At 51.0% G+C, this 27017-nt stretch overlaps 1 protein-coding gene across 1 annotated transcript in view; it reads right to left on the bottom strand.

Moving 5' to 3' along the window:
* Positions 1–27017, bottom strand: part of POLQ (DNA polymerase theta) — a 69965-nt gene that overhangs the window by 42511 nt on the left and 437 nt on the right. The window contains exons 2-14 of the mRNA XM_083171508.1: positions 24846–25531; positions 22105–22287; positions 19631–19761; positions 17298–17454; positions 8361–8469; positions 7926–8148; positions 7045–7204; positions 6693–6839; positions 6312–6524; positions 5876–6018; positions 5552–5750; positions 1748–1890; positions 1472–1665 (exon numbers count right to left, since the gene is read on the bottom strand). Coding sequence (XP_083027634.1) covers positions 1472–1665; positions 1748–1890; positions 5552–5750; positions 5876–6018; positions 6312–6524; positions 6693–6839; positions 7045–7204; positions 7926–8148; positions 8361–8469; positions 17298–17454; positions 19631–19761; positions 22105–22287; positions 24846–25353 — 2510 coding nt within the window. The 5' untranslated portion in view covers positions 25354–25531. The remainder of the gene's footprint in view (positions 1–1471; positions 1666–1747; positions 1891–5551; positions 5751–5875; positions 6019–6311; positions 6525–6692; positions 6840–7044; positions 7205–7925; positions 8149–8360; positions 8470–17297; positions 17455–19630; positions 19762–22104; positions 22288–24845; positions 25532–27017) is intronic.

A 27017-nucleotide genomic window follows, 5' to 3' on the forward strand; every position in this document is an offset into this window, starting at 1 on the left:
TGTAACCCAGGCACATATACTACTGCTCTCTCCCAGTATAACACAGGCACATATACTACTGCTCTCTCCCGGTGTAACCCGGGCACATACACTACTGCTCTCTCCCGCTGTAACCCAGGCACATATACTACTGCTCTCTCCCGCTGTAACCCAGGCACATATACTCCTGCTGTAACCCAGGCACATATACTACTGCTCTCTCCCGGTGTAACCCAGGCACATATACTCCTGCTCTCTCCTGGTGTAACCCAGGCACATATACTCCTGCTATAACCCAGGCACATATACTACTGCTCTCTCCTGGTGTAACCCAGGCACATACACTACTGCTCTCTCCCGCTGTAACCCAGGCACATATACTACTGCTCTCTCCTGGTGTAACCCAGGCACATATACTACTGCTCTCTCCTGCTGTAACCCAGGCACATATACTACTGCTCTCTCCTGCTGTCACCCAGGCACATATACTACTGCTCTCTCCTGGTGTAACCCAGGCACATATACTACTGCTCTCTCCTGGTGTAACCCAGGCACATATACTACTGCTCTCTCCTGCAGTAGCCCAGGCACATATACTACTGCTCTCTCCTGGTGTAACCCAGGCACATATACTACCGCTCTCTCCTGCTGTAACTCAGGCACATATACTACCGCTCTCTCCCGCTGTAACCCAGGCACATATACTACCGCTCTGTCCTGCTGTAACCCAGGTACATACAATACCGCTCTCTCCCGGTGTAACCCAGGCACATATACTACTGCTCTCTCCCGGTGTAACCCAGGCACATATACTACTGCTCTCTCCTGGTGTAACCCAGGCACATATACTACTGCTCTCTCCCGGTGTAACCCAGGCACATATACTACTGCTCTCTTCTGCCGTAACCCAGGCACATATACTACTGCTCTCTCCTGCTGTAACCCAGGCACATATACTACTGCTCTCTCCCGCTGTAACCTAGGCACATACTGTATATAAACTGCTCTCTCCTGCCATAACCCAGGCACATATACTACTGCTCTCTCCTGCTGTAACCCAGGCACATATACTACTGCTCTCTCCCGCTGTAACCCAGGCACATATACTACTGCTCTCTCCTGCTGTAACCCAGGCACATATACTACTGCTCTCTCCTGCTGTAACCCAGGCACATATACTACTGCTCTCTCCTGCCATAACCCAGGCACATATACTACTGCTCTCTCCTGGTGTAACCCAGGCACATATACTACTGCTCTCTCCTGCTGTAACCCAGGCACATATACTACTGCTCTCTCCTGCTGTAACCCAGGCACATATACTACTGCTCTCTCCTGCTGTAACCCAGGCACATATACTACTGCTCTCTCCCAGTGTAACCCAGGTACATATACTACTGCTCTCTCTGGGAGTATATACTACCCTTGCACAGCTGGACACATCAAACTTAATGTTAGTTTTAGGTATATCCGATATATTATGACCGGTCACCTTTTGTGGATAGCGATCTGTCGCTGCTGTCGGTCATTTTTGGCTGTGATTTTCCCTTTTACGGAACGGGCCAGAAACCCTTCCTCGATTCCCACCAGCTCTGCCACGCGCTTCATTGAGACAGGAAGTTTCTCCCAGAGGCAAAAGAACTGGTACCAGTCAATAGTCGCCCACTCCTCATACACGGGGGTGACCTGGATCGGGGGACAGCCGTTTATGAGACCTCAGAGCGTATGAGAAATAACCAAACTCATGAATATTATCATTTCCTCATACCAGGTACAGGATATGCAGGTCGTTCTCCAGGACAAAGCCCTTCATAGCCCTCTGCAGATCGGCAAATATCCCCAGAGCCTCGGAGGGGGAGAGGGAGGAGGAGAGGGTGGCGGAGCCCAACTTTGTGGGACGATAAACCTCTACTGCAAACAAGACAAGAGGACAGAAGATGTCAGCAGGGTCCTGGAGCAAGGTTGGCGTAATGCATCATTACATAAGAGGACACATATACAACGTCATTATTTATCTGTAATGGAAAGATCCGCATAGGTCAACTGGGACATAAATAATGAATGGAACCAGGTGCTGGAAAGATCGGACCATCGAGTAGCAGGTTCCCCTAAGACCACTTTACAAGAAGAGGAGGAAAAGAACTGTTTGGGGGAACGCACTAGCCATTTTAAAATGTAACTTTTATTGGTATTCATTTTAATATTCTCTATGTCAGAGTTGGGGAATTCATGTAAACAGCAGAAATTTTATAGGGGTTAAACCATGGGTCCTCAAACTGCGGCCCTCCAGATGTTGTAAAACTACAAATCCCAGCATGCCTTGCCACAGTTTTAACACTCCCTTATAGCAAAACTGTGGCAAGGCATGCTGGGATTTGTAGTTTCACAACATCTGGAGGGCCGCAGTTTGAGGACCCATGGGTTAAACTCATGTACAACATATACACAAATACATATAGTGTGTTTAAAAAGAGGAAATTATTGTGTTTAAAAATTTACACAAGTGTCTGTCCGAAAGAAATGTCTATTCAGTATAGTCCTGAAGGAAAATATGTTTGCCACTAGTAATAATCTATAATTATGACTCTGATATTGCAGCAGGAGAGTGGTATATTAAGTCCTTGTTTAAGGCACAGTGTGCTTGTTGTCGCAATGTTTCAATTTATAGTATAATACTGTTAAACATTCGACACAAGGCACAGAAATGGTAAGATGTTACAATGTATTACAGTTTGTATAGGGCGTAGTGTAATTATGTTGACACAAAATAAGGTCTATTGGCGCCCTCTTCTGGTCATTTCATATACATGAAAAATGATCAGAGCTACAAACAAACAATGATATCCTGGTACTCACCTTATGTCACTGCACATATATTATTTCAGTGTGCTATTCCTTTATATATGGTGCACTACTTTCTATCAGAGTTTGGGCTGGGTGTAGTTAAATGCTACCCCTTCTTTTTCTAGTATCAGATATTAGCAAAACATTTTTCAAACTTCATAACATTTAGGCCAGTATTCAATTCCTCAGATTCGCAGTTTTTTTCAGTGAATCTGGCAATTCGCTGGGTTAACGGTGAATTTTCTGTTAGAAAAAACAATTTGCCATATTCAATGGAGAAAATTCGCCACAAATGAACAGCGAATGTCTGCCGATTCGCCGTAAATGATTCTCCACAATTCGCCTGTGATTTGCAATGGGGTTTTTAGTGGAATTCGCCGACAGTGTATTCAATGCTCAAATGGAGAACTGCTTTCTCCATTGATTTTCGCCATGATTCTCCGTTTAGCATTCGTCATCTTTTTTAGGTGAACTGTAATGTGATCTTTTAAATTAAAGCGTTTTTAATTTTTTTTTTTTGGTGTTAAAAAATCAGAATTTTTTTTCTATGAAAGGGCATGCTATTTTTATTCATATACTTGCAGCACATGAATATATTTTTAATATATATATTTATTTTTTTTAAACAATATTTTTTTATTTTTTTTTACACATTCGCCAGCAGGAGCCGCTCATTAATATTCATATATTCACTGCACACTGGTCCCGATCATTACATAGGCACGATCGGGACCAGTGAGTGCAGCGGCTCCGACCCCAGCAGCACCCTGCAAGCCCTTCTTCACCCCCACTAGTGTCCGGACACCCCACAGGTGGGACACGTGTGCTGCTTTGCTGGGGGTGAGGTGAGGGGAGGGAGGTGAGGGGACGAGGGGACGGGGGGGGGGGAGAGATATGCGGGGGACATTAGCTGACAGGGACGGCTCCAGCAGTAGCAGACGTCTGGCTCCGTCAGCCCCAGCACGGTGATAGCAGATGTCAGCTCCGGGGCTGCTTGAGCCGGAGGTCTGCTACTGCTGCTGCTGCTGCTGCTGGACTCGTCAGGCTGTGCAGGGGCTCCCAGCAGCATTAGTGCGCTCCCCGGCCGGGACTCCGCTCCATCCCCTGCAGTGGCAGTGTAGCCACAGAAGCAGGGGAGAGCAATTCGTCATGGGGGTCAATTTTCGCCGTCAGGGGCTGAGAGCCCCTGACGCGTTGAATACAGGGGACGGGCGGCTGCCAGCGAATCTCCCAGCAGAGAGAATCCAAGGCGAAAGGGCAGCGAATCCTACACAGGATTCGCTGCCGCCCACGACCCCCGGCCATTGAATACTGGCCTTCGGCTAATAGACATCTTTTAGACAGAACATATGCCAACGCAGCGTTTCGTTGTTCACCAGCTTTTTCGAGGCTAACCAGATAGCCTTACTTTGACCTTATTTATCAGTATCCAGGGACCAATGAGAGCACAGTGTAAGTGTCACATGTCTTATTCCACCTATCATGTGCATTCCCATTGCTTAATTAATGTGGGAATGCACATGATAGGTGGAATAAGACATCTGGTTGGCCTTGAAAAAGCTGGTGAACAGCGAAACGCTGCGTTGGCACATGTTCTGTCTAAAAGATGTCTATTAGCCTAAATGTTATGAAGTTTGAAAAGTGTTTTGCTAATATCTGATACTATAAAAAGAAGGGGTAGCATTTAACTACACCCAGCCCAAACTCTGATAGAAAGTAGTGCAACATATATAAAGGAATAGCCCACTGAAATAATATATGTGCAGTGACATAAGGAGAGTGCCAGGATGTCATTGTTTGTTTGTAGCTCTGATAATTTTTCTTGTATATGAAATGACCAGAAGAGGGCACCAATAGACCATATTTTGTGTCAACATAATTACACTACGCCCTATACAAATTGTAATACATTGTAACATCTTACCATTTCTGTGCCTTGTGTCGAATGTTTAACAGTATTACACTATAAATTGAAACATTGCGACAACAAGCACACTGTGCCTTAAACAAGGACTTAATATACCACTCTCCTGCTGCAATATCAGAGTCATAATTATAGATTATTACTAGTGGCAAACATATTTTGCTTCAGGACTATACTGAATAGACATTTTTTTCGGACAGACACTTGTGTAAATTTTTAAACACAATAATTTCCTCTTTTTAAACACACTACATGTATCTGTGTATATGTTGTACGGGATTTTAAAAATTATAAAATTTCTGCTGTTTACATGAATTCCCCAACTCTGACATAGGGAATATTAAAATTAATACCAATAAAAGCTACATTTTAAAATGACTAGTGCGTTCCCCCAAACAGTTATTTTCCTCCTCTTCTTGTAAAATGTACATATCCACGCTGTAGGGAACAGCACCCCCAACACAAAGTCCAAAAGTCTTTCTGGGGTCTCTCTATCCTGTAAATATCAGTGATTAATCAACTTTTTAGGTTGTGCGGACACACACCATACTCTTCACGGAGTAAAACCCAATATGTCCCTTAAGACCACCAAAGGATGCTTCTATGATCAGTTGAGGATCCTCATTGGACAATGATTGAGATTGATACCCACCAACTTTCCAAGTGATCCCCGCATTCAGCTGTTAGGCGAGCGCCAGGATCACAACACGGGTGGCGTGGACTTGGCCGGCTGACGTACAAGGTCACCTGATTAGATCTACAGCGAGTAGATGGATCTCCGATAGAACCCCAGGAAGTAATTACCTTCACCGGCGCCGTCTCGGGTTTCTTGGAGAACCTGTATGAACTCGTTCTTCAGCAGCCACTCCACACAGGCCTCGATGCTCCCGGTGCCCTTCTGCGCAGCGTCCTCGCTCTCCGCGCTCATGCTGGCAGCCAGTAGGGTACAAGAGGCGTAAATACGCACGTCATCCGGAGTGTCTGCCACCCCGCCAACTATGATCTGAGGCATAAAATCTCCAATTACTGACTGATTATTATAATTATACAATACTTGGCTCAACATCTCCGTCGCTGATAAATGAACCCACGGCCTGAGCAGTCCAGAGCTTTCTAGACACCGCTTACCTCCAGAATAGCTCGGATCATGCTGCCCGTGATGCCAGCCCCTTCTTTCCGCAGCAGACAGCTCTGCACCGGCTTCAAGGACCCCTGCAATAAGCTGATGCCCTTCGACCTCTCTGCCGGCTTGCAGACAAGAATGCTCTCCCCTGTAGGAATGGGATATTATTATGCAAAGCAGCGTCCAGCACCGGCTGACGTATTACCCAGCAGTGTATGCAGCACTGTACGCGTCACAGACATTATACAGCGGTATAGACTCAGACAGAAACTCCCAGGGACCCTGAGAACTTCCAGTTTAAAGGCCAAACACCAATAAGCATCTGCACTGTCCTCCACTACGGCACTCCGGTCACTGCTCCCATCAGGCACTCTAATCCAGTCACCAGAGTGACAGATCCCGAGAAGTCTCATCCCTGTACCAGATACACAGAGCACTCACCCTCCGTATCCACCCCTTTCCTGCCGGCTCGCCCAGCCATCTGCTTGTAAGTCAGGATATCCAGCAGTCTGCCATTGAATAGCGGGCTCCTAATGATGACGCGGCGCGCTGGGAGGTTGACCCCGGATGACAGGGTGGAGGTCGCCGTCAGTACGCGCACAATACCCTGCCGGAACGCTCCCTCAATGATGTCACGCTCATCGAACGTCAGCCCTGCGAATAAGACAGCTATGGTGAACACGTGCTATACAGGAGCCCTACACGTATAGAGTCCTACAACACACATGAACCACAGATATTACACGTATGATGGTGATAGCGTTAGCCATCGCTCTAGGTTATACAACCGCAGGAAAGAGAAATTAAGTTTAGGGGCGGTACCAGCATGATGGAAAGCCACGCCCCACGGAACGGTGCGCTTCAGTACTGCGTCCAACCCTGCCGGGCAGCGCTTCAGCTGCCCCACCACGTCCTGAATGCCGTCCTTGTCCAGGACCGGCGGGGAGATACCAGCCTCCATCCCGCCACCTGGAGAAGAAGCACCAATAAGATCAGTGTCACAGTATCAGGTGTCTGCACAGAGACAGCAAAACGGTCTATTATATAAATCACCTGCTCAAAGTACAGAGCGGAGAGTCCAGCAATGGGCAGTCTCAAAGGACAAAGCGCCAATGTAGCCCCATGGTTGGGTACAATTCTCCCCTACACACAGATAACACTCAGGACTACTCACCAGCCGCCACCCGCGAGGCCTTCTGATACACGTTGTAGAACTCACGGGCAATGGTGTCGCTCAACTTCTCACACCAGTTCTTGGAAGGGCAGAAGATTAGGATGGAGTGACCATCACGTATGGTCTCGTAGCACAGGCTGACAATGTGATCATCATCCCCCTGAAATGAACACGGTATAGACCCTGAGACCCCAGCATAGCAAAAGTCTAATGCCCCCAAAACCACATGTATCTTTAGCTGTCTGTGACTAAAACATCCCATCCCCACCTCCAACTCAGTGCCCTTCCTCCCCCCCGCATCCCATTCCCTCCTCCAACCCACTGCCCTCTCCTCCCCACATCCCATTCCCTCCTCCAACTCGGTGCCCTTCCTACCCCGCATCTTATTACCTCATCCAACCCACTGCCCTCCCCTCCGTGCATCCCATTACCTCATCCAACCCACTGCCCTCCCCTCCCCGCATCCCATTCCCTCCTCCAACCCACTGCCCTCCCCTCCCCGCATCCCATTCCCTCCTCCAACCCCCTGCCCTTCCTTCCCCGCATCCCATTCCCTTCACCAACCCGCTGCCCTCTCTTCCCCGCATCCAATTACCTCATCCAACCCCTTGCCCTTCCTTCCCTGCATCCCATTCCCTTCACCAACCCGCTGCCCTCTCTTCCCCGCATCCCATTACCTCATCCAACCCCCTGCCCTTCCTTCCCCGCATCCCATTCCCTTCACCAACCCGCTGCGCTACCTACCCACATCCCATTTCCTCCTACAATCTGCTGCCCCTCCTTTCCTCCCTCCCCACTGCCCCCCGGTATGACCGGGGATCAAGACCGCATCCCACATAACGGTCTCTCAGCACAGTGATGCCGCTAAGAACGATTCTTACCTTCACTTGAATTAAAGGTTCGAATTCCCGCACTGGGGTCATTGTGGAACCAAACACAGTTTTTCCTATTTTAATGTGTTCCCTGAGTGGCACCGGGCGGTAGTCTGTGTGGTAGAGCTCGGCACTGAGCCATGAGGCCAGCAGGCTGAGATTGGGCAAGGTGGCACTCATGCCCACGATCTGTACATCATTCCCACAGCTGCTCTTACTGGCATCATTGTTCCTATAATGTGATATTATCAACAGTAAAACATGTGCAGAGTCCAGCAGCTGCGTATGGCATCAACCGGCAACCAACGGATCCACAGAACCACCTGCATTGTGCCGGTAATGTTCCCGATCAGGAATAACTCACATTATAGTGTCTGAGCCAACAACGTTCAATAATATAATATTACATCCTCAATTTCATGCAACGGCTTCATAAATACTTACTTGGCCGCTCTTTTCTGAGTGACGTATCGGATCTTGGCGAGGAGAAGTTCCAGCAAGTAACCGCGGTGTGAATCTCCCAACATGTGCAGCTCGTCCACCACCATCATCCCTGTGTAGGAGAGAACGCACAGCGTTACTATGAGCCGTGTACCACAGACAGCACCCACCCTCCGTGCCAGGGACAGCACCCACCTGCCATGCCAGAGACCCATTATACACCCATTATGCTGGAAGCAGAGACACGCTCACACCCATTATTCTGGAAGCAGAGACACACTCACCCATTATTCTGGAAGCAGAGACACGCCCACACCCATTATGCTGGAAGCTGAGACACGCCCACACTCATTATGCTGGAAGCTGAGACACGCCCACACTCATTATGCTGGAAGTAGAGATACGCTCACACTCATTATGCTGGAAGCAGAGACACGCTCACACCCATTATTCTGGAAGCAGAGACACGCCCACACCCATTATGCTGGAAGCTGAGACACGCCCACACTCATTATGCTGGAAGTAGAGATACGCTCACACTCATTATTCTGGAAGCAGAGACACGCCCACACCCATTATGCTGGAAGCTGAGACACGCCCACACTCATTATGCTGGAAGTAGAGATACGCTCACACTCATTATGCTGGAAGCAGAGACACGCTCACACCCATTATTCTGGAAGCAGAGACACGCCCACACCCATTATGCTGGAAGTAGAGATACGCTCACACCCATTATGCTGGAAGTAGAGATACGCTCACACTCATTATGCTGGAAGTAGAGACACGCTCACACTCATTATGCTGGAAGCAGAGACACGCTCACACTCATTATGCTGGAAGCAGAGACACGCTCACACTATATGCTGGAAGCAGAGACACGCTCACACTCATTATGCTGGAAGCAGACACACCCTCACACCCATTATGCTGGAAGCAGACACACGCTCACACATTATGCTGGAAGCAGAGACACGCTCACACTATATGCTAGAAGGAGAGACACGCTCACACTATATGCTAGAAGGAGAGACACACACACCCATTATGCTGGAAGGAGAGACACACACACACCTATTATGCTGGAAGCAGAGACACGCTCACACTATATGCTGGAAGCAGAGACACGCTCACACCCACTCTGGAAGCAGAGACACACACACATCCATTATACTGGAAGCAGAGACACGCTCACACCCATTATGCTGGAAGCAGAGACACACACACATCCATTATACTGGAAGCAGAGACACGCTCACACCCATTATGCTGGAAGCAGAGACACGCTCACACTCATTATACTGGAAGCAGACACACACGCACACTATATGCTGGAAGCAGAGACACGCTCACACCCATTATGCTGGAAGCAGAGACACGCTCACACTATATGCTGGAAGCAGAGACACGCTCACACTATATGCTGGAAGCAGAGACACGCTCACACCCATTATGCTGGAAGCAGAGACACGCTCACACCCATTATGCTGGAAGCAGAGACACGCTCACACCCATTATGCTGGAAGCAGAGACACACTCACGCGCTTTAGGCTGGAAGCAGAGACACGCTCACACTCATTATGCTGGAAGCAGACACACACTCAAACTCATTATGCTGGAAGCAGAGACACACACTCATTATGCTGGAAGCAGAGACACGCTCACACTCATTATGCTGGAAGCAGAGACACGCTCACACCCATTATGCTGGAAGCAGAGACACACACACTAATTATGCTGGAAGCAGAGACACGCTCACACTCATTATGCTGGAAGCAGAGACACGCTCACACCCATTATGCTGGAAACAAAGACACACACACACCCATTATGCTGGAAGCAGAGACACGCTCACACTCATTATGCTGGAAGCAGAGACACGCTCACACTCATTATGGTGGAAGCAGAGACACGCTCACACCCATTATGCTGGAAGCAGAGACACACACACACTCATTATGCTGGAAGCAGAGACACGCTCACACTCATTATGCTGGAAGCAGAGACACGCTCACACCCATTATGCTGGAAACAAAGACACACACACACCCATTATGCTGGAAGCAGAGACACACTCACACTATATGCTGGAAGCAGAGACACGCTCACACTATATGCTGGAAGCAGAGACACGCTCACACTCATTATGCTGGAAGCAGAGACACGCTCACACCCATTATGCTGGAAGCTGACACACACACACACATCCATTATACTGGAAGCAGAGACACACTCACACTATATGCTGGAAGCAGAGACACGCTCACACCCATTATGCTGGAAGCAGAGACACGCTCACACCCATTATGCTGGAAGCAGAGACACGCTCACACCCATTATGCTGGAAGCAGAGACACGCTCACACTCATTATGCTGGAAGCAGAGACACGCTCACACCCATTATGCTGGAAGCAGAGACACACACACATCCATTATACTGGAAGCAGAGACACACTCACACTATATGCTGGAAGCAGAGACACGCTCACACTATATGCTGGAAGCAGAGACACGCTCACGCCCATTATGCTGGAAGCAGAGACACACACACATCCATTATACTGGAAGCAGAGACACACTCACACTATATGCTGGAAGCAGAGACACGCTCACACTATATGCTGGAAGCAGAGACACGCTCACGCCCATTATGCTGGAAGCAGAGACACACACACATCCATTATACTGGAAGCAGAGACACACTCACACTATATGCTGGAAGCAGAGACACGCTCACACCCATTATGCTGGAAGCAGAGACACGCTCACACCCATTATGCTGGAAGCAGAGACACGCTCACACCCATTATGCTGGAAGCAGAGACACGCTCACACCCATTATGCTGGAAGCAGAGACACGCTCACACCCATTATGCTGGAAGCAGAGACACGCTCACACTCATTATGCTGGAAGCAGAGACACGCTCACACCCATTATGCTGGAAGCAGAGACACACACATCCATTATACTGGAAGCAGAGACACACTCACACTATATGCTGGAAGCAGAGACACGCTCACACTATATGCTGGAAGCAGAGACACGCTCACGCCCATTATGCTGGAAGCAGAGACACACACACATCCATTATACTGGAAGCAGAGACACACTCACACTATATGCTGGAAGCAGAGACACGCTCACACCCATTATGCTGGAAGCAGAGACACGCTCACACCCATTATGCTGGAAGCAGAGACACGCTCACACCCATTATGCTGGAAGCAGAGACACACTCACACCCATTATGCTGGAAGCAGAGACACACTCACACTATATGCTGAAAGCAGAGATACGCTCACACCCATTATGCTGGAAGCAGAGACACGCTCACACTATATGCTGGAAGCAGAGACATGCTCACACTCATTATGCTGGAAGCAGAGACACGCTCACACCCATTACGCTGGAAGCAGAGACACGCTCACACCCATTACGCTGGAAGCAGAGACACGCTCACACCCATTATGCTGGAAACAAAGACACACACACAACCATTATGCTGGAAGCAGAGACACGCTCACACTATATGCTGGAAGCAGAGACACGCTCACACTCATTATGCTGGAAGCAGAGACACGCTCACACTCATTATGCTGGAAGCAGAGACACGCTCACACCCATTATGCTGGAAGCAGAGACACACACACATCCATTATACTGGAAGCAGAGACACACTCACACTATATGCTGGAAGCAGAGACACGCTCACACCCATTATGCTGGAAGCAGAGACACGCTCACACCCATTATGCTGGAAGCAGAGACACGCTCACACCCATTATGCTGGAAGCAGAGACACGCTCACACTCATTATGCTGGAAGCAGAGACACGCTCACACCCATTATGCTGGAAGCAGAGACACACACACATCCATTATACTGGAAGCAGAGACACACTCACACTATATGCTGGAAGCAGAGACACGCTCACACTATATGCTGGAAGCAGAGACACGCTCACGCCCATTATGCTGGAAGCAGAGACACACACACATCCATTATACTGGAAGCAGAGACACACTCACACTATATGCTGGAAGCAGAGACACGCTCACACCCATTATGCTGGAAGCAGAGACACGCTCACACCCATTATGCTGGAAGCAGAGACACGCTCACACCCATTATGCTGGAAGCAGAGACACGCTCACACCCATTATGCTGGAAGCAGAGACAAGCTCACACCCATTATGCTGGAAGCAGAGACACGCTCACACTCATTATGCTGGAAGCAGAGACACGCTCACACCCATTATGCTGGAAGCAGAGACACACACACATCCATTATACTGGAAGCAGAGACACACTCACACTATATGCTGGAAGCAGAGACACGCTCACACTATATGCTGGAAGCAGAGACACGCTCACGCCCATTATGCTGGAAGCAGAGACACACACACATCCATTATACTGGAAGCAGAGACACACTCACACTATATGCTGGAAGCAGAGACACGCTCACACCCATTATGCTGGAAGCAGAGACACGCTCACACCCATTATGCTGGAAGCAGAGACACGCTCACACCCATTATGCTGGAAGCAGAGACACACTCACACCCATTATGCTGGAAGCAGAGACACACTCACACTATATGCTGGAAGCAGAGATACGCTCACACCCATTATGCTGGAAGCAGAGACACGCTCACACTATATGCTGGAAGCAGAGACATGCTCACACTCATTATGCTGGAAGCAGAGACACGCTCACACCCATTATGCTGGAAGCAGAGACACGCTCACACCCATTACGCTGGAAGCAGAGACACGCTCACACCCATTATGCTGGAAACAAAGACACACACACAACCATTATGCTGGAAGCAGAGACACGCTCACACTATATGCTGGAAGCAGAGACACGCTCACACTCATTATGCTGGAAGCAGAGACACGCTCACACTCATTATGCTGGAAGCAGAGACACGCTCACACCCATTATGCTGGAAGCAGAGACACACACACATCCATTATACTGGAAGCAGAGACACACTCACACTATATGCTGGAAGCAGAGACACGCTCACACCCATTATGCTGGAAGCAGAGACACGCTCACACCCATTATGCTGGAAGCAGAGACACGCTCACACCCATTATGCTGGAAGCAGAGACACGCTCACACTCATTATGCTGGAAGCAGAGACACGCTCACACTCATTATGCTGGAAGCAGAGACACGCTCACACTCATTATGCTGGAAGCAGAGACACGCTCACACTCATTATGCTGGAAGCAGAGACACGCTCACACCCATTATGCTGGAAGCAGAGACACACACACATCCATTATACTGGAAGCAGAGACACACTCACACTATATGCTGGAAGCAGAGACACGCTCACACTATATGCTGAAAGCAGAGACACGCTCACACCCATTATGCTGGAAGCAGAGACACACACACATCCATTATACTGGAAGCAGAGACACACTCACTATATGCTGGAAGCAGAGACACGCTCACACTCATTATACTGGAAGCAGACACACACTCACACTATATGCTGGAAGCAGAGACACGCTCACACCCATTATGCTGGAAGCAGAGACACGCTCACACTCATTATACTGGAAGCAGACACACACTCACACTATATGCTGGAAGAAGAGACACGCTCACACCCATTATGCTGGAAGCAGAGACACGCTCACACTCATTATGCTGGAAGCAGAGACACGCTCACACTATATGCTGGAAGCAGAGACACGCTCACACTATATGCTGGAAGCAGAGACACGCTCACACCCATTATGCTGGAAGCAGAGACACGCTCATACTATATGCTGGAAGCAGAGACACACTCACGCGCTTTAGGCTGGAAGCAGAGACACGCTCACACTCATTATGCTGGAAGCAGACACACACTCAAACTCATTATGCTGGAAGCAGAGACACACACTCATTATGCTGGAAGAAGAGACACGCTCACACTCATTATGCTGGAAGCAGAGACACGCTCACACCCATTATGCTGGAAGCAGACACACACACACTAATTATGCTGGAAGCAGAGACACGCTCACACTCATTATGCTGGAAACAAAGACACACACACCCATTATGCTGGAAGCAGAGACACGCTCACACTCATTATGCTGGAAGCAGAGACACGCTCACACTCATTATGGTGGAAGCAAAGACACGCTCACACCCATTATGCTGGAAGCAGAGACACACACACACACACTCATTATGCTGGAAGCAGAGACACGCTCACACTCATTATGCTGGAAGCAGAGACACGCTCACACCCATTATGCTGGAAACAAAGACACACACACACCCATTATGCTGGAAGCAGAGACACGCTCACACTATATGCTGGAAGCAGAGACACGCTCACACTATATGCTGGAAGCAGAGACACGCTCACACTCATTATGCTGGAAGCAGAGACACGCTCACACCCATTATGCTGGAAGCAGAGACACACACACATCCATTATACTGGAAGCAGAGACACACTCACACTATATGCTGGAAGCAGAGACACGCTCACACCCATTATGCTGGAAGCAGAGACACGCTCACACCCATTATGCTGGAAGCAGAGACACGCTCACACCCATTATGCTGGAAGCAGAGACACGCTCACACTCATTACGCTGGAAGCAGAGACACGCTCACACCCATTATGCTGGAAGCGTAGACACACACACATCCATTATACTGGAAGCAGAGACACACTCCCACTATATGCTGGAAGCAGAGACACGCTCACACTATATGCTGGAAGCAGAGACACGCTCACGCCCATTATGCTGGAAGCAGAGACACACACACATCCATTATACTGGAAGCAGAGACACACTCACACTATATGCTGGAAGCAGAGACACGCTCACACCCATTATGCTGGAAGCAGAGACACGCTCACACCCATTACGCTGGAAGCAGAGACACGCTCACACCCATTATGCTGGAAGCAGAGACACACTCACACCCATTATGCTGGAAGCAGAGACACACTCACACTATATGCTGGAAGCAGAGATACGCTCACACCCATTATGCTGGAAGCAGAGACACGCTCACACTATATGCTGGAAGCAGAGACACGCTCACACTCATTATGCTGGAAGCAGAGACACGCTCACACCCATTATGCTGGAAGCAGAGACACGCTCACACCCATTACGCTGGAAGCAGAGACACGCTCACACCCATTATGCTGGAAGCAGAGACACACTCACACCCATTATGCTGGAAGCAGAGACACACTCACACTATATGCTGGAAACAAAGACACACACACAACCATTATGCTGGAAGCAGAGACACGCTCACACTATATGCTGGAAGCAGAGACACGCTCACACTATATGCTGGAAGCAGAGACACGCTCACACTCATTATGCTGGAAGCAGAGACACGCTCACACCCATTATGCTGGAAGCAGAGACACACACACATCCATTATACTGGAAGCAGAGACACACTCACACTATATGCTGGAAGCAGAGACACGCTCACACCCATTATGCTGGAAGCAGAGACACGCTCACACCCATTATGCTGGAAGCAGAGACACGCTCACACCCATTATGCTGGAAGCAGAGACACGCTCACACTCATTATGCTGGAAGCAGAGACACGCTCACACTCATTATGCTGGAAGCAGAGACACGCTCACACCCATTATGCTGGAAGCAGAGACACACACACATCCATTATACTGGAAGCAGAGACACACTCACACTATATGCTGGAAGCAGAGACACGCTCACACTATATGCTGGAAGCAGAGACACGCTCACACCCATTATGCTGGAAGCAGAGACACACACACATCCATTATACTGGAAGCAGAGACACACTCACACTATATGCTGGAAGCAGAGACACGCTCACACCCATTATGCTGGAAGCAGAGACACGCTCACACTATATGCTGGAAGCAGAGACACGCTCACACCCATTATGCTGGAAGCAGAGACACGCTCACACTATATGCTGGAAGCAGAGACACGCTCACACTCATTATGCTGGAAGCAGAGACACGCTCACACCCATTATGCTGGAAGCAGAGACACGCTCACACTCATTATGCTGGAAGCAGAGACACGCTCACACTCATTATGCTGGAAGCAGAGACACGCTCACACCCATTATGCTGGAAGCAGAGACACGCTCACACCCATTATGCTGGAAGCAGAGACATACACACATCCATTATACTGGAAGCAGAGACACACTAACACTATATGCTGGAAGCAGAGACACGCTCACACCCATTATGCTGGAAGCAGAGACACGCTCACACTCATTATGCTGGAAGCAGAGACACGCTCACTCTCATTATGCTGGAAGCAGAGACACGCTCACACCCATTATGCTGGAAGCAGAGACACGCTCACACTCATTATGCTGGAAGCAGAGACACGCTCACACTCATTATGCTGGAAGCAATGACACGCTCACACATTATGCTGGAAGTAGAGACACGCTCACACCCATTATGCTGAAAGCAGAGACACACTCACACTCATTATGCTGGAAGCAGAGACACGCTCACACTCATTATGCTGGAAGCAGAGACACGCCCACACCCATTATGCTGGAAGCAGAGACACGCTCACACTCATTATGCTGGAAGCAATGACACGCTCACACTCATTATGCTGGAAGTAGAGACACGCTCACACCCATTATGCTGGAAGCAGAGACACACTTACACTCATTATGCTGGAAGCAGAGACACGCTCACACTCATTATGCTGGAAGCAGAGACACGCCCACACCCATTATGATGGAAGCAGAGACACGCTCACACTCATTATGCTGGAAGCAGAGACACGCCCACACCCATTATGATGGAAGCAGAGACACACACACTATATGCTGGACACGCTCACACCCAGCATCCCTGTGCAAGAACCACCACACACCAGCTATCACACCAGACACCAATGGTATCAGCACATACCTAACAAATCAATCCTGTCCTCTTCAATCAGCCGGTTCACCAATCCATTGGCTTTCTCAATGGTGCAGACGGCGACATCTATAGAGGAGAATCCACCTGCCGGAGACAAGCCGCCAACATAGCCCGCCACCCGAACCCCCACCTCCTGGAACAGGTTCTGAAATACAGAAAATTCTGGGTGTTTCACAGGGTCCTCCCATTAACCAATTGCTTCCCAGGAAATGTTATACAAGTCTCTAGATGCCCAAGATCAGCACAACTGCCCTTATACAGCAGCACATGACACATAACGGACCAATCAGTGCTGGGGTTACTGCCCCTATAGATTAACACATGACGCACACCGGACCAATCACTGCTGGGGTTACTGCCCTTATAGATCAGCACATGACACACAGCGGACCAATCAGTGCTGGGGTTACTGCCCCTATAGATCAGCACATGACATATACCGGACCAATCAGTGCTGGGGTTACTGCCCCTATAGATCAGCACATGACATATACCAAGACCAATCAGTGCTGGGGTTACTGCCCTTATAGAGCAGTACATGACACATACCAGACCAATCAGTGCTGGGGTTACTGCCCTTATAGAGCAGTACATGACACACACTGGACCAATCAGTGCTGGGGTTACTGCCCTTATAGAGCAGCACATGACGCATACCGGACCAATCAGTGCTGGGGTTACTGCCCTGACAGAGAAGCACATGACACATACTGGACCAATCAGTGCTGGGGTTACTGCCCATATAGATCAGCACATGACACACACCGGACCAGTGCTGGGGTTACTGCCCTTATAGATCAGCACATGACTCACACAGGACCAATCAGTGCTGGGCTTACTGCCTTTACAGATCAGCACATGACTCACACCGGACCAATCAGTGCTGTCCTTATAACCAGATTTATGTCTTTCCTGTTAAATCTCTTTCTTCAAGGACATCAGGAGCCACAGGGCTAACAGTGGGTAGTGAGTGGGAGAGCGACAGAAAGGTTAAACTTCTCTGCTGCTCCCAGACAGCTAGGCTCCTCCCCTACCCTACCCCGCCTCCATGCCAGGCCCCTCCCCTCCTCTAACCCGCCTCCAGGCTAAGCTACTTAGTATTTTAACAAGCCAGGCAGGAGACAAGACAGAAGGAAGAGAACCACCATACATAAAACACATTCAAACATATGTGAGGTCCCGCAACAGAGGAAACCAGAACTGTAACATGTGAGAGTTCACTCAGAGGAACTATTAACTGACTTCACTCAATGGAGGAACTATGACCTTCAATACAATTGAAGCAGGCGTGACACTTTAGTTCGTCCCACTGTTAGCCTTGTGGCCCCGGACGTCCTCAAAGAAAGAGATTTAACGGGTAAGACATAAATCTCGTTTTACTCTTCATCGGGAGATGTCAGGGGCCACAGGGCTAACAGTGGGATGTCATAAAGCAGCCACCTAAGGATGGGGACGTGCTTTTGCCTCGGCCAGTATACTCTGGCCCAACGCAGAGTCCTGGAAGACAAATATATCAAACAAAAAAACATAAGAAAGTATCAGCAGACGACCAAGTCGCTGCCTTGCAAAGATGCTCCGGTGCTGCACCCCCCTAACAGCCTAAGACGCACCCAGCTGCCTTGGAAAGATGCTCCGCTGCTGCACCACCCCTAACAGCCCAAGACACACCCAGCTGCCTTGGAAAGATGCTCCGCTGCTGCACCACCCCTAACAGCCCAAGACGGATCCGATATGATTTCCCGGCGGTCGGAATCCCGACACTGGAATCCCGACCGCCGAAATCCCGACAAGGGGGGGACATGGATCGCCCCCCCTTGCGGGCTCGCTGCGCTCGCCACGCAGCGGGCCCGGTGCCTCGCTACGCTCGGCACGCTATTTTATTCTCCCTCTATGGGTGTCGTGGACACCCACGGAGGGAGAAAGTTTCGGGATTTCGGCGGTCGGGATTCCAGTGTCGGGATTCGGACCGCCGGGATCCCGACCGCCGGGAAATTAACCGCATCCCCCCAAGACGCACCCAGCTGCCTTGCAAAGATGCTCCGGTGCTGCACCCCCCTAACAGCCTAAGACGCACCCAGCTGCCATGGAAAGATGCTCCGCTGCTGCACCCCCCTAACAGCCCAAGACGCACCCAGCTGCCTTGGAAAGATGCTCCGCTGCTGCACCACCCCTAACAGCCCAAGACTCTGACCCACACAACAGACCAATCACCCAGATGTGACATCATTTCCCAGCAGCAAGCGATACGCTGCGACACTGTAAGAGCTGCCACAATGGGGCCCTGGTACACTAATAACAGCAGCCATATGCAGACACATTACCTGCAAGTAATAGGTCTTCTCCTTGGCTACAGAGACGAAGGGCAGAATGAACAGAGCTTTCTTCCGGGTCTCCAGGACTCTCTTTAGGATGAGCAGCTCGGCCACCAGCGTTTTCCCAGCACTGGTCGGAGCTGGGGGGGAACAAAGGACAACCTTACTGTCCTGGACTAATAGGCCTCTGGTATATACACACACGCTGTATTCTATTATACAGATCACATGCCTGTCCTGCAGCGAGTCTGCGGCCCCCAAGGAGGGCTATATCTGACACATAGGGGGAAATTACTAAGAATACGAAAATTCGTATCCGGATTCTTTAGACTAATGAATACGACTGGCATCGCCATGGTAATGCATTTACGAATCCATATTCTGGAGGGAAATTTACTAATCAGTCATATTTGACTGATTCGTATTCTCCGATTGCGTATGGATTCGTATTTTTTCTGATACGAATTTGTATTTTAAATTAAAAATTGTATCGGCAGCCTGCACGGATCAGTCAGATCAGTTACATTAGTCAGATCAGTCAGATCCGTGCAGGCTGCAGTGTAAAAAAAATAGCTAAATAGATAAATAAAAAAAACAAAAACTGGCGTGGGCCCGCACCCCGCACCCCCAACCCCCCCCCCCCCCCCCCCCCCCCCCCCCCCCGGGCATAACCAGCTCAGAATTTACCTATTCAGGCTGAAGCCCTGGGCTGATTGTGGTGTACAAAATAGATTAAACTACTGTATATTGTTGTGGAACTATGAGTCCCAGCAAGCCTCCACGCATGCAGGGACTTGGAGAACCACAAGTCCACTTTTTTTACATTGTGCGGCTTCTCCTCCCGAATGCCGCTATTGGCTGCCTAGCGGCACCTAGCAGCCAATCAGGAGTCGCTAGGCTGCTAGACGGCCAATAGCGGCATTCATCCTGCGGCTTCTCCTTAGTTCGTGGGTGTCGGGTTTAGCGCTTTTTTGTTTTGCCAAGTCCCGCAAAGCTACTTTGGAACCAAGAGCACCGATCTACACCAGCGGAGCCTTGTAAGTATCATTTCCTTCCATGGATACCCAAAGGATTTCTCCAGGACCATCGGACGGATGGAGGTAGACCTAACTACGGGGTCAAGATAGGTAAGTATCAGTATGTGTGGGCTGTGTATGTAATAAAGTTTTATTGTTCAGGTGTAAGTGTGTTTATTTTACTATTTGTATTGCTGTGGAACTACAAGTTCCAGGGCCCTTTAATACCCCGCATACTGGGACTTGTGGTTCTCAAAAGTTCCTGCATGCGGGGGAGGCTTGCTGGGACTCATAGTTCCACAGCAATATACAATAGTTTAATCTTTCTTTTACACCACAATCAGCCCGGTACCCACCGCACAGGGGTACCGGGGACAGCCCCAGGCTTCAGCCTGGGGAGATAAATTCTGGAGGGGTGACACCCCTTCATTGGGGAGGACCCCTGCCCGGCTGACCGGTCAGGGGGTTAATGCTTTGGCCGGGGGGGGGGGGACTTGTATAAAAAGTCTCCCCCCCCCCCCCGCTGTGGCATTATCCTGCTGGCTGGTTGGGCCTGGTGCTGGTTCACAAAATATGGGGGACCCCTACTCGTTTTGTCCCCGTATTTTGGGAACCAGGACCGGCCATTGGGCCTGGTGCTGGTTTAAAAAAAATGGGGAACCCCTATTCGGCTTGTTCCCTGATTTTTAAAAACCAGGATAGGCTCTTCGAGCCTGGGGCTGGTAACGGCCGTGCGGGGGGGACCCCACACCATCTTTTTTAAATATTTATTTATCTGAAGCCTGCACGGATCTGACTAATGTGACTGATCTGACTGATGTGACTGAACTGACTGATCTGACTAATGTGACTGATCTGACTGATGTGACTGAACTGACTGCTGTGACGGATCTGACGGATCTGACTGATGTGACGGATCTGACTGATGTGACGGATCTGACTGATCTGACTAATGTGAATGATCCGTGCAGGCTTCTGCCAATTACACCTGGAAAATGAAGTGTATTTTCCAGTCATATTTTACCGGCAAACCCCACCCCGCTATAGAGGATGCACGTATAACCAGTGGGCAGCAGAATGGCGGGCAGAAGTATCAGTACCAGGAGCAGATTTGGTCATCCCCAGGTGCTCTACAGAGGGATGCCAGTACAGAGGCGGGCACTACAGTGCGGAGGGCACGGGTTTATATACACCTGCTGTGCTCACATGGTGGGTCTTGTGTCAGACACATCCGTGACCTGGAAGCATGTGCTTGATATGTCAGTGCCAGCATCCGCCTATTGGCCATAATAAATCAGATCAGGCCTAAGCAGCCTCCATTGCGTTACTTATACTAAGTCACCTGTCTGTCTGCATACACAGAGAATCCGTCACCCATAATCCTCTCTGGCTGCGGACGAGATAAGCACCAGCCGGGCAGGTCCGGCCTGTGACACGACAGATGGCAGCTGTAATGGGACCACTTACCAGAATACACCAGGTTACTCCCCGCCAGCACCTGCCCCAGCATTAGGCACTCCGCCTGCCACTCAAACATCTGGACCACCCCCAGGGCACCGTACTTCTCCAGGACGGCCGCAGGGAGACCCCAGCTGGCCAGCAGCAGCTTGTCAGCCAGACCCTCGGGGACAGCCATACGGTGGCCTTGTGCTGAGGGGAAACAAGAAATAAGAGATAATTACTCGACTGACGGACAGACAAACCCCTGCGGCCAATCAGATCTGTACACACCGCTCGCTACAGGCTGACCGCCACTGCCAATGGGCTGCTACAGCTGTGTATACATCGCTCGCTACAGGCTGCCCGCCACTGCCGCGGGGCTGCTACAGCTGTGTATACATCGCTCGCTACAGGCTGACCGCCACTGCCGCGGGGCTGCTACAGCTGTGTATACATCGCTCGCTACAGGCTGCCCGCCACTGCCGCGGGGCTGCTACAGCTGTGTATACATCGCTCGCTACAGGCTGACCGCCACTGCCGCGGGGCTGCTACAGCTGTGTATACATCGCTCGCTACAGGCTGACCGCCACTGCCTCGGGGCTGCTACAGCTGTGTATACATCGCCCGCTACAGGCTGCCCGCCACTGCCGCGGGGCTGCTACAGCTGTGTATACATCGCTCGCTACAGGCTGCCCGCCACTGCCGCGGGGCTGCTACAGCTGTGTATACATCGCTCGCTACAGGCTGCCCGCCATTGCCGCGGGGCTGCTACAGCTGTGTATACATCGCTCGCTACAGGCTGACCGCCACTGCCGCGGGGCTGCTACAGCTGTGTATACATCGCTCGCTACAGGCTGACCGCCACTGCCGCGGGGCTGCTACAGCTGTGTATACATCGCTCGCTACAGGCTGCCCGCCACTGCCGCGGGGCTGCTACAGCTGTGTATACATCGCTCGCTACAGGCTGCCCGCCACTGCCGCGGGGCTGCTACAGCTGTGTATACATCGCTCGCTACAGGCTGACCGCCACTGCCGCGGGGCTGCTACAGCTGTGTATACATCGCTCGCTACAGGCTGCCCGCCACTGCCGCGGGGCTGCTACAGCTGTGTATACATCGCTCGCTACAGGCTGCCCGCCACTGCCGCGGGGCTGCTACAGCTGTGTATACATCGCTCGCTACAGGCTGCCCGCCACTGCCGCGGGGCTGCTACAGCTGTGTATACATCGCTCGCTACAGGCTGACCGCCACTGCCGCGGGGCTGCTACAGCTGTGTATACATCGCTCGCTACAGGCTGCCCGCCACTGCCGCGGGGCTGCTACAGCTGTGTATACATCGCTCGCTACAGGCTGCCCGCCACTGCCGCGGGGCTGCTACAGCTGTGTATACATCGCTCGCTACAGGCTGCCCGCCACTGCCGCGGGGCTGCTACAGCTGTGTATACATCGCTCGCTACAGGCTGCCCGCCACTGCCGCAGGGCTGCTACAGCTGTGTATACATCGCTCGCTACAGGCTGACCGCCACTGCCGCGGGGCTGCTACAGCTGTGTATACATCGCTCGCTACAGGCTGACCGCCACTGCCGCGGGGCTGCTACAGCTGTGTATACATCGCTCGCTACAGGCTGACCGCCACTGCTGCATCAAGGATCCTTGATAAAGCACCGTTGTGTGAAACGCGTTGAATGAACTAAGAAGCCCCCAGACGGAGACACAGAGCAAGCCCCCGCCAGTGCCGCTGCAAGCGCAAGGTAAAAGCCGGCAGGTGACGTCACTTGTGAAAGAAACTCCGGAACCCCGCCAGAAAGGTACTCAGCCTGCGTCTTGCGGCAGTACGTAATTAGTGCAGGGTAAGCCAGCCTAGCTCTCTCCACACTACTGGACTGCTTCTACAAACTCCAATAAGGAGTGTAAACATTAAGTTGGTCGCGTCTATTTGTTTTTATTATTTTATTTTATTTTTATTTTTTATTATTATTTATTTTTATTTTGATTTATATTTATTTTTATCTTTATTATTATTTGTATTTGTACTTTATTTTCACCTACTCCTCTCACTGCTCTTATCAGTATACCTGCCTCTGCACTCTGCATACTCACGGTACCCACCCACCTTCATCCCTTTAGCGCTTGTAAAAAACCTAACTATTCGATTTCCCCAGTGTGCCATCTGTGTGGAACACTGATCCTTCCACAGCTCTGCGACAGAAACAGGCTGCGAGGGGCCAGCGCTGACGTCACACACGCTCCCTAAAAACAGCCGTTACCACCCCGAAATGGCAGCTTCCTGTCAGTCATGCTGCGAGTGGATCGCAAATAGATTAATCGCTGATTTTTGGCGCTGTTTGGCCTCGCGGGTGGGCACTACGATCTACACAAGCCCCCTTGTTAGATCATTCGCACAGCAGCGAGCAGGTCTTGTGCAGATTGGCTGGGGGCCGGGGATGTCAGGGTCCCCGCGTCTCAGCGGTCTGGCCTACACTAGTTCCCATTAGGATGCAATGCCACAGATACCAGAGGAAGCGACACTCTACCGTTCAGCAGTGCCGCAGGGCGACATACAAGAGGACTAGTATAAAGGAAAGAGGACGGCATAGCACAAAATCAGCTTTTGACATTTATGTGACTCTGTTTAGAATTTGGAAATAAATTGTGGTTGCTATGGGTAACCACCAGTTTACATAAACATGATAATGGAAACCGCTGGTGATAACATCATCTCTGGCAGGATGCAGATGTTACAGTGATCCAGGGGGGGGGCATATTTACCTGTGGCGGAAAGGCTGGTCTCCAGCAGTGTGCGGTCCAGGCCAGCAGGGGGCGCTAGAACAGACACAGACAGGTTGGCACTGGTGCTCTGCTCCGGCCTCTTCTGCTTGTGCAGTATGGACGCCTGCTGGCCAGGGCTGAACAAGATGTAGTTTTCGTTGGAGCTTGAGATGGTACTGGTGTCCTTGGTCTTTTCCCTGCTTCCTCCGGCTCTTGGGGCTGAGGGCCTGTGAGAGTCCCCCTGGGGTCGGGCCTTACTGTACTTGTTATGCAGTGCGGCCCTCTTTGACGTTGAGGGACTTGTGGAGTCCTCTGACCCAGGGCTGGTTAAGGAACGAGGCCGGTTGCGTTTGCGGCTGTTGTGAGGCCCCAGAACCGCTTTCGTCCTACTTGGCACCTCACCCTTTCCGCCACTTTCATTTTGGGTTAAACCACCAAACAAGATGTTGGCCAAGTTGGCGCTAGTCCCCGGAGATCCACCAGGCGGTCGGCGTGACGACTGCATCATGCGTTACCAGTGTCTCATTCATAAGCTGCTGAGTCAGGTTATTCATACAATCAAACTCGCCGTGTTCGTGTTACTGTGGTTGTGTAGGTTACAGTACCACTTGCACCAGGAGGACAGGAGCTGGGGGAGGCGGAGAGCCTTGCAGGAGACTGAGCGTCCACCGGGGGCAGAGCCAGTTCTGTGATGGAAACAAGAAGACTGTAATAAGAGAGCATAATATAATACCTGACAGTGTGCCTCCCTCCTCACCTACGTACCCCTGGTGCATGTGCGGTAGGTTGTGGCCTTGTCAGTTTGTAGCTCAGTGATGTCCAACAAGTGACCTTCCACCTGTTACTGCACCTGCTCACCTGTCACTGCGCCTGCTTACCTGTTATTGCGCCTGCTCACCTGTCACTGCGCCTGCTTACCTGTCACTGCGCCTGCTTACCTGTCACTGCGCCTGCATACCTGTCACTGCACCTGCTTACCTGTCACTTTGCTCGCTTGTCACTGCACCTGCTCACCTGTCACTGCACTCGCTTACCTGTCACTGCGCCTGCTCACCTGTTACTGCGCCTGCTTACCTGTCACTTTGCTCGCTTGTCACTGCACCTGCATACCTGTCACTGTGCCTGCTCACCTGTCACTGCGCCGGCTCACCTGTCACTGCGCCGGCTCACCTGTCACTGCGCCGGCTCACCTGTCACTGCGCCGGCTCACCTGTCACTGCGCCTGCTCACCTGTCACTGCGCCTGCATACCTGTCACTGCGCCTGCTCACCTGTTACTGCGCCTGCTCACCTGTCACTGCGCCTGCATACCTGTCACTGCGCCTGCATACCTGTCACAGCGCCTGCATACCTGTCACTGTGCCTGCTCACCTGTCACTGCGCCTGCTCACCTGTCACTGCGCCTGCTCACCTGTCACAGCGCCTGCTCACCTGTCACAGCACCTGCTCACCTGTCACTGCGCCTGCTCACCTGTCACCATATATTATTTTTATTTATTGCTAGGAGTATGGGTAATGTGTGGGCCTTTTAAAGGTTCCCTACATGCACCCTAGTCTCTAAAATGGTCACCGCCACACACATCCCCCCTCCCCACTGGAATAGACGAAAGGTAACCCCCCTTCCCAACAAAATGGTAACTCCCCCCACACACCCCTCCCCTAAGAATGGTCACCCCCCCCCCACATACCCCTTCCCCCCCCAGAATGGACACTCCCCCACACTTCCCTCCCCTCCAGAATGGTCACTCCCCCCCCCCACACACACACACAACTCCCCCCAGAGTGGTCACTCTCCCCACACACCTCCTCCCCCTAGAATGGCCACTCCCCCCCACGGCCCTCCCCCCAGAATGGTCACTACACACACACCCCTCCCCCACCCAGAATGGTCACTCCCCTCCCCCCCAGAATGGTCACCCCCCCCCCACACACACACACCCCTCGCCCCCGAAATGGTCACTCCCCCCACACACACACCACCCTCTAGAGTGGTCACTCCCCCCACACACCCCTCCCCCCTGAATGGTCACTACACACACACCCCTCCCCCACCCAGAATGGTCACTCCCCACCCCACCCCTCCCCCCCAGATTGGTCACTCCCCCCCCCCCCCCCACACACACACACCCCTCGCCCCCGAAATGCTCACTCCCCCCCACACACACCACCCTCC

Source organism: Crinia signifera, chromosome 2 (assembly GCF_055691185.1).
Source record: "Crinia signifera chromosome 2, ASM5569118v1, whole genome shotgun sequence".
Lineage (NCBI taxonomy): Eukaryota > Metazoa > Chordata > Amphibia > Anura > Myobatrachidae > Crinia > Crinia signifera.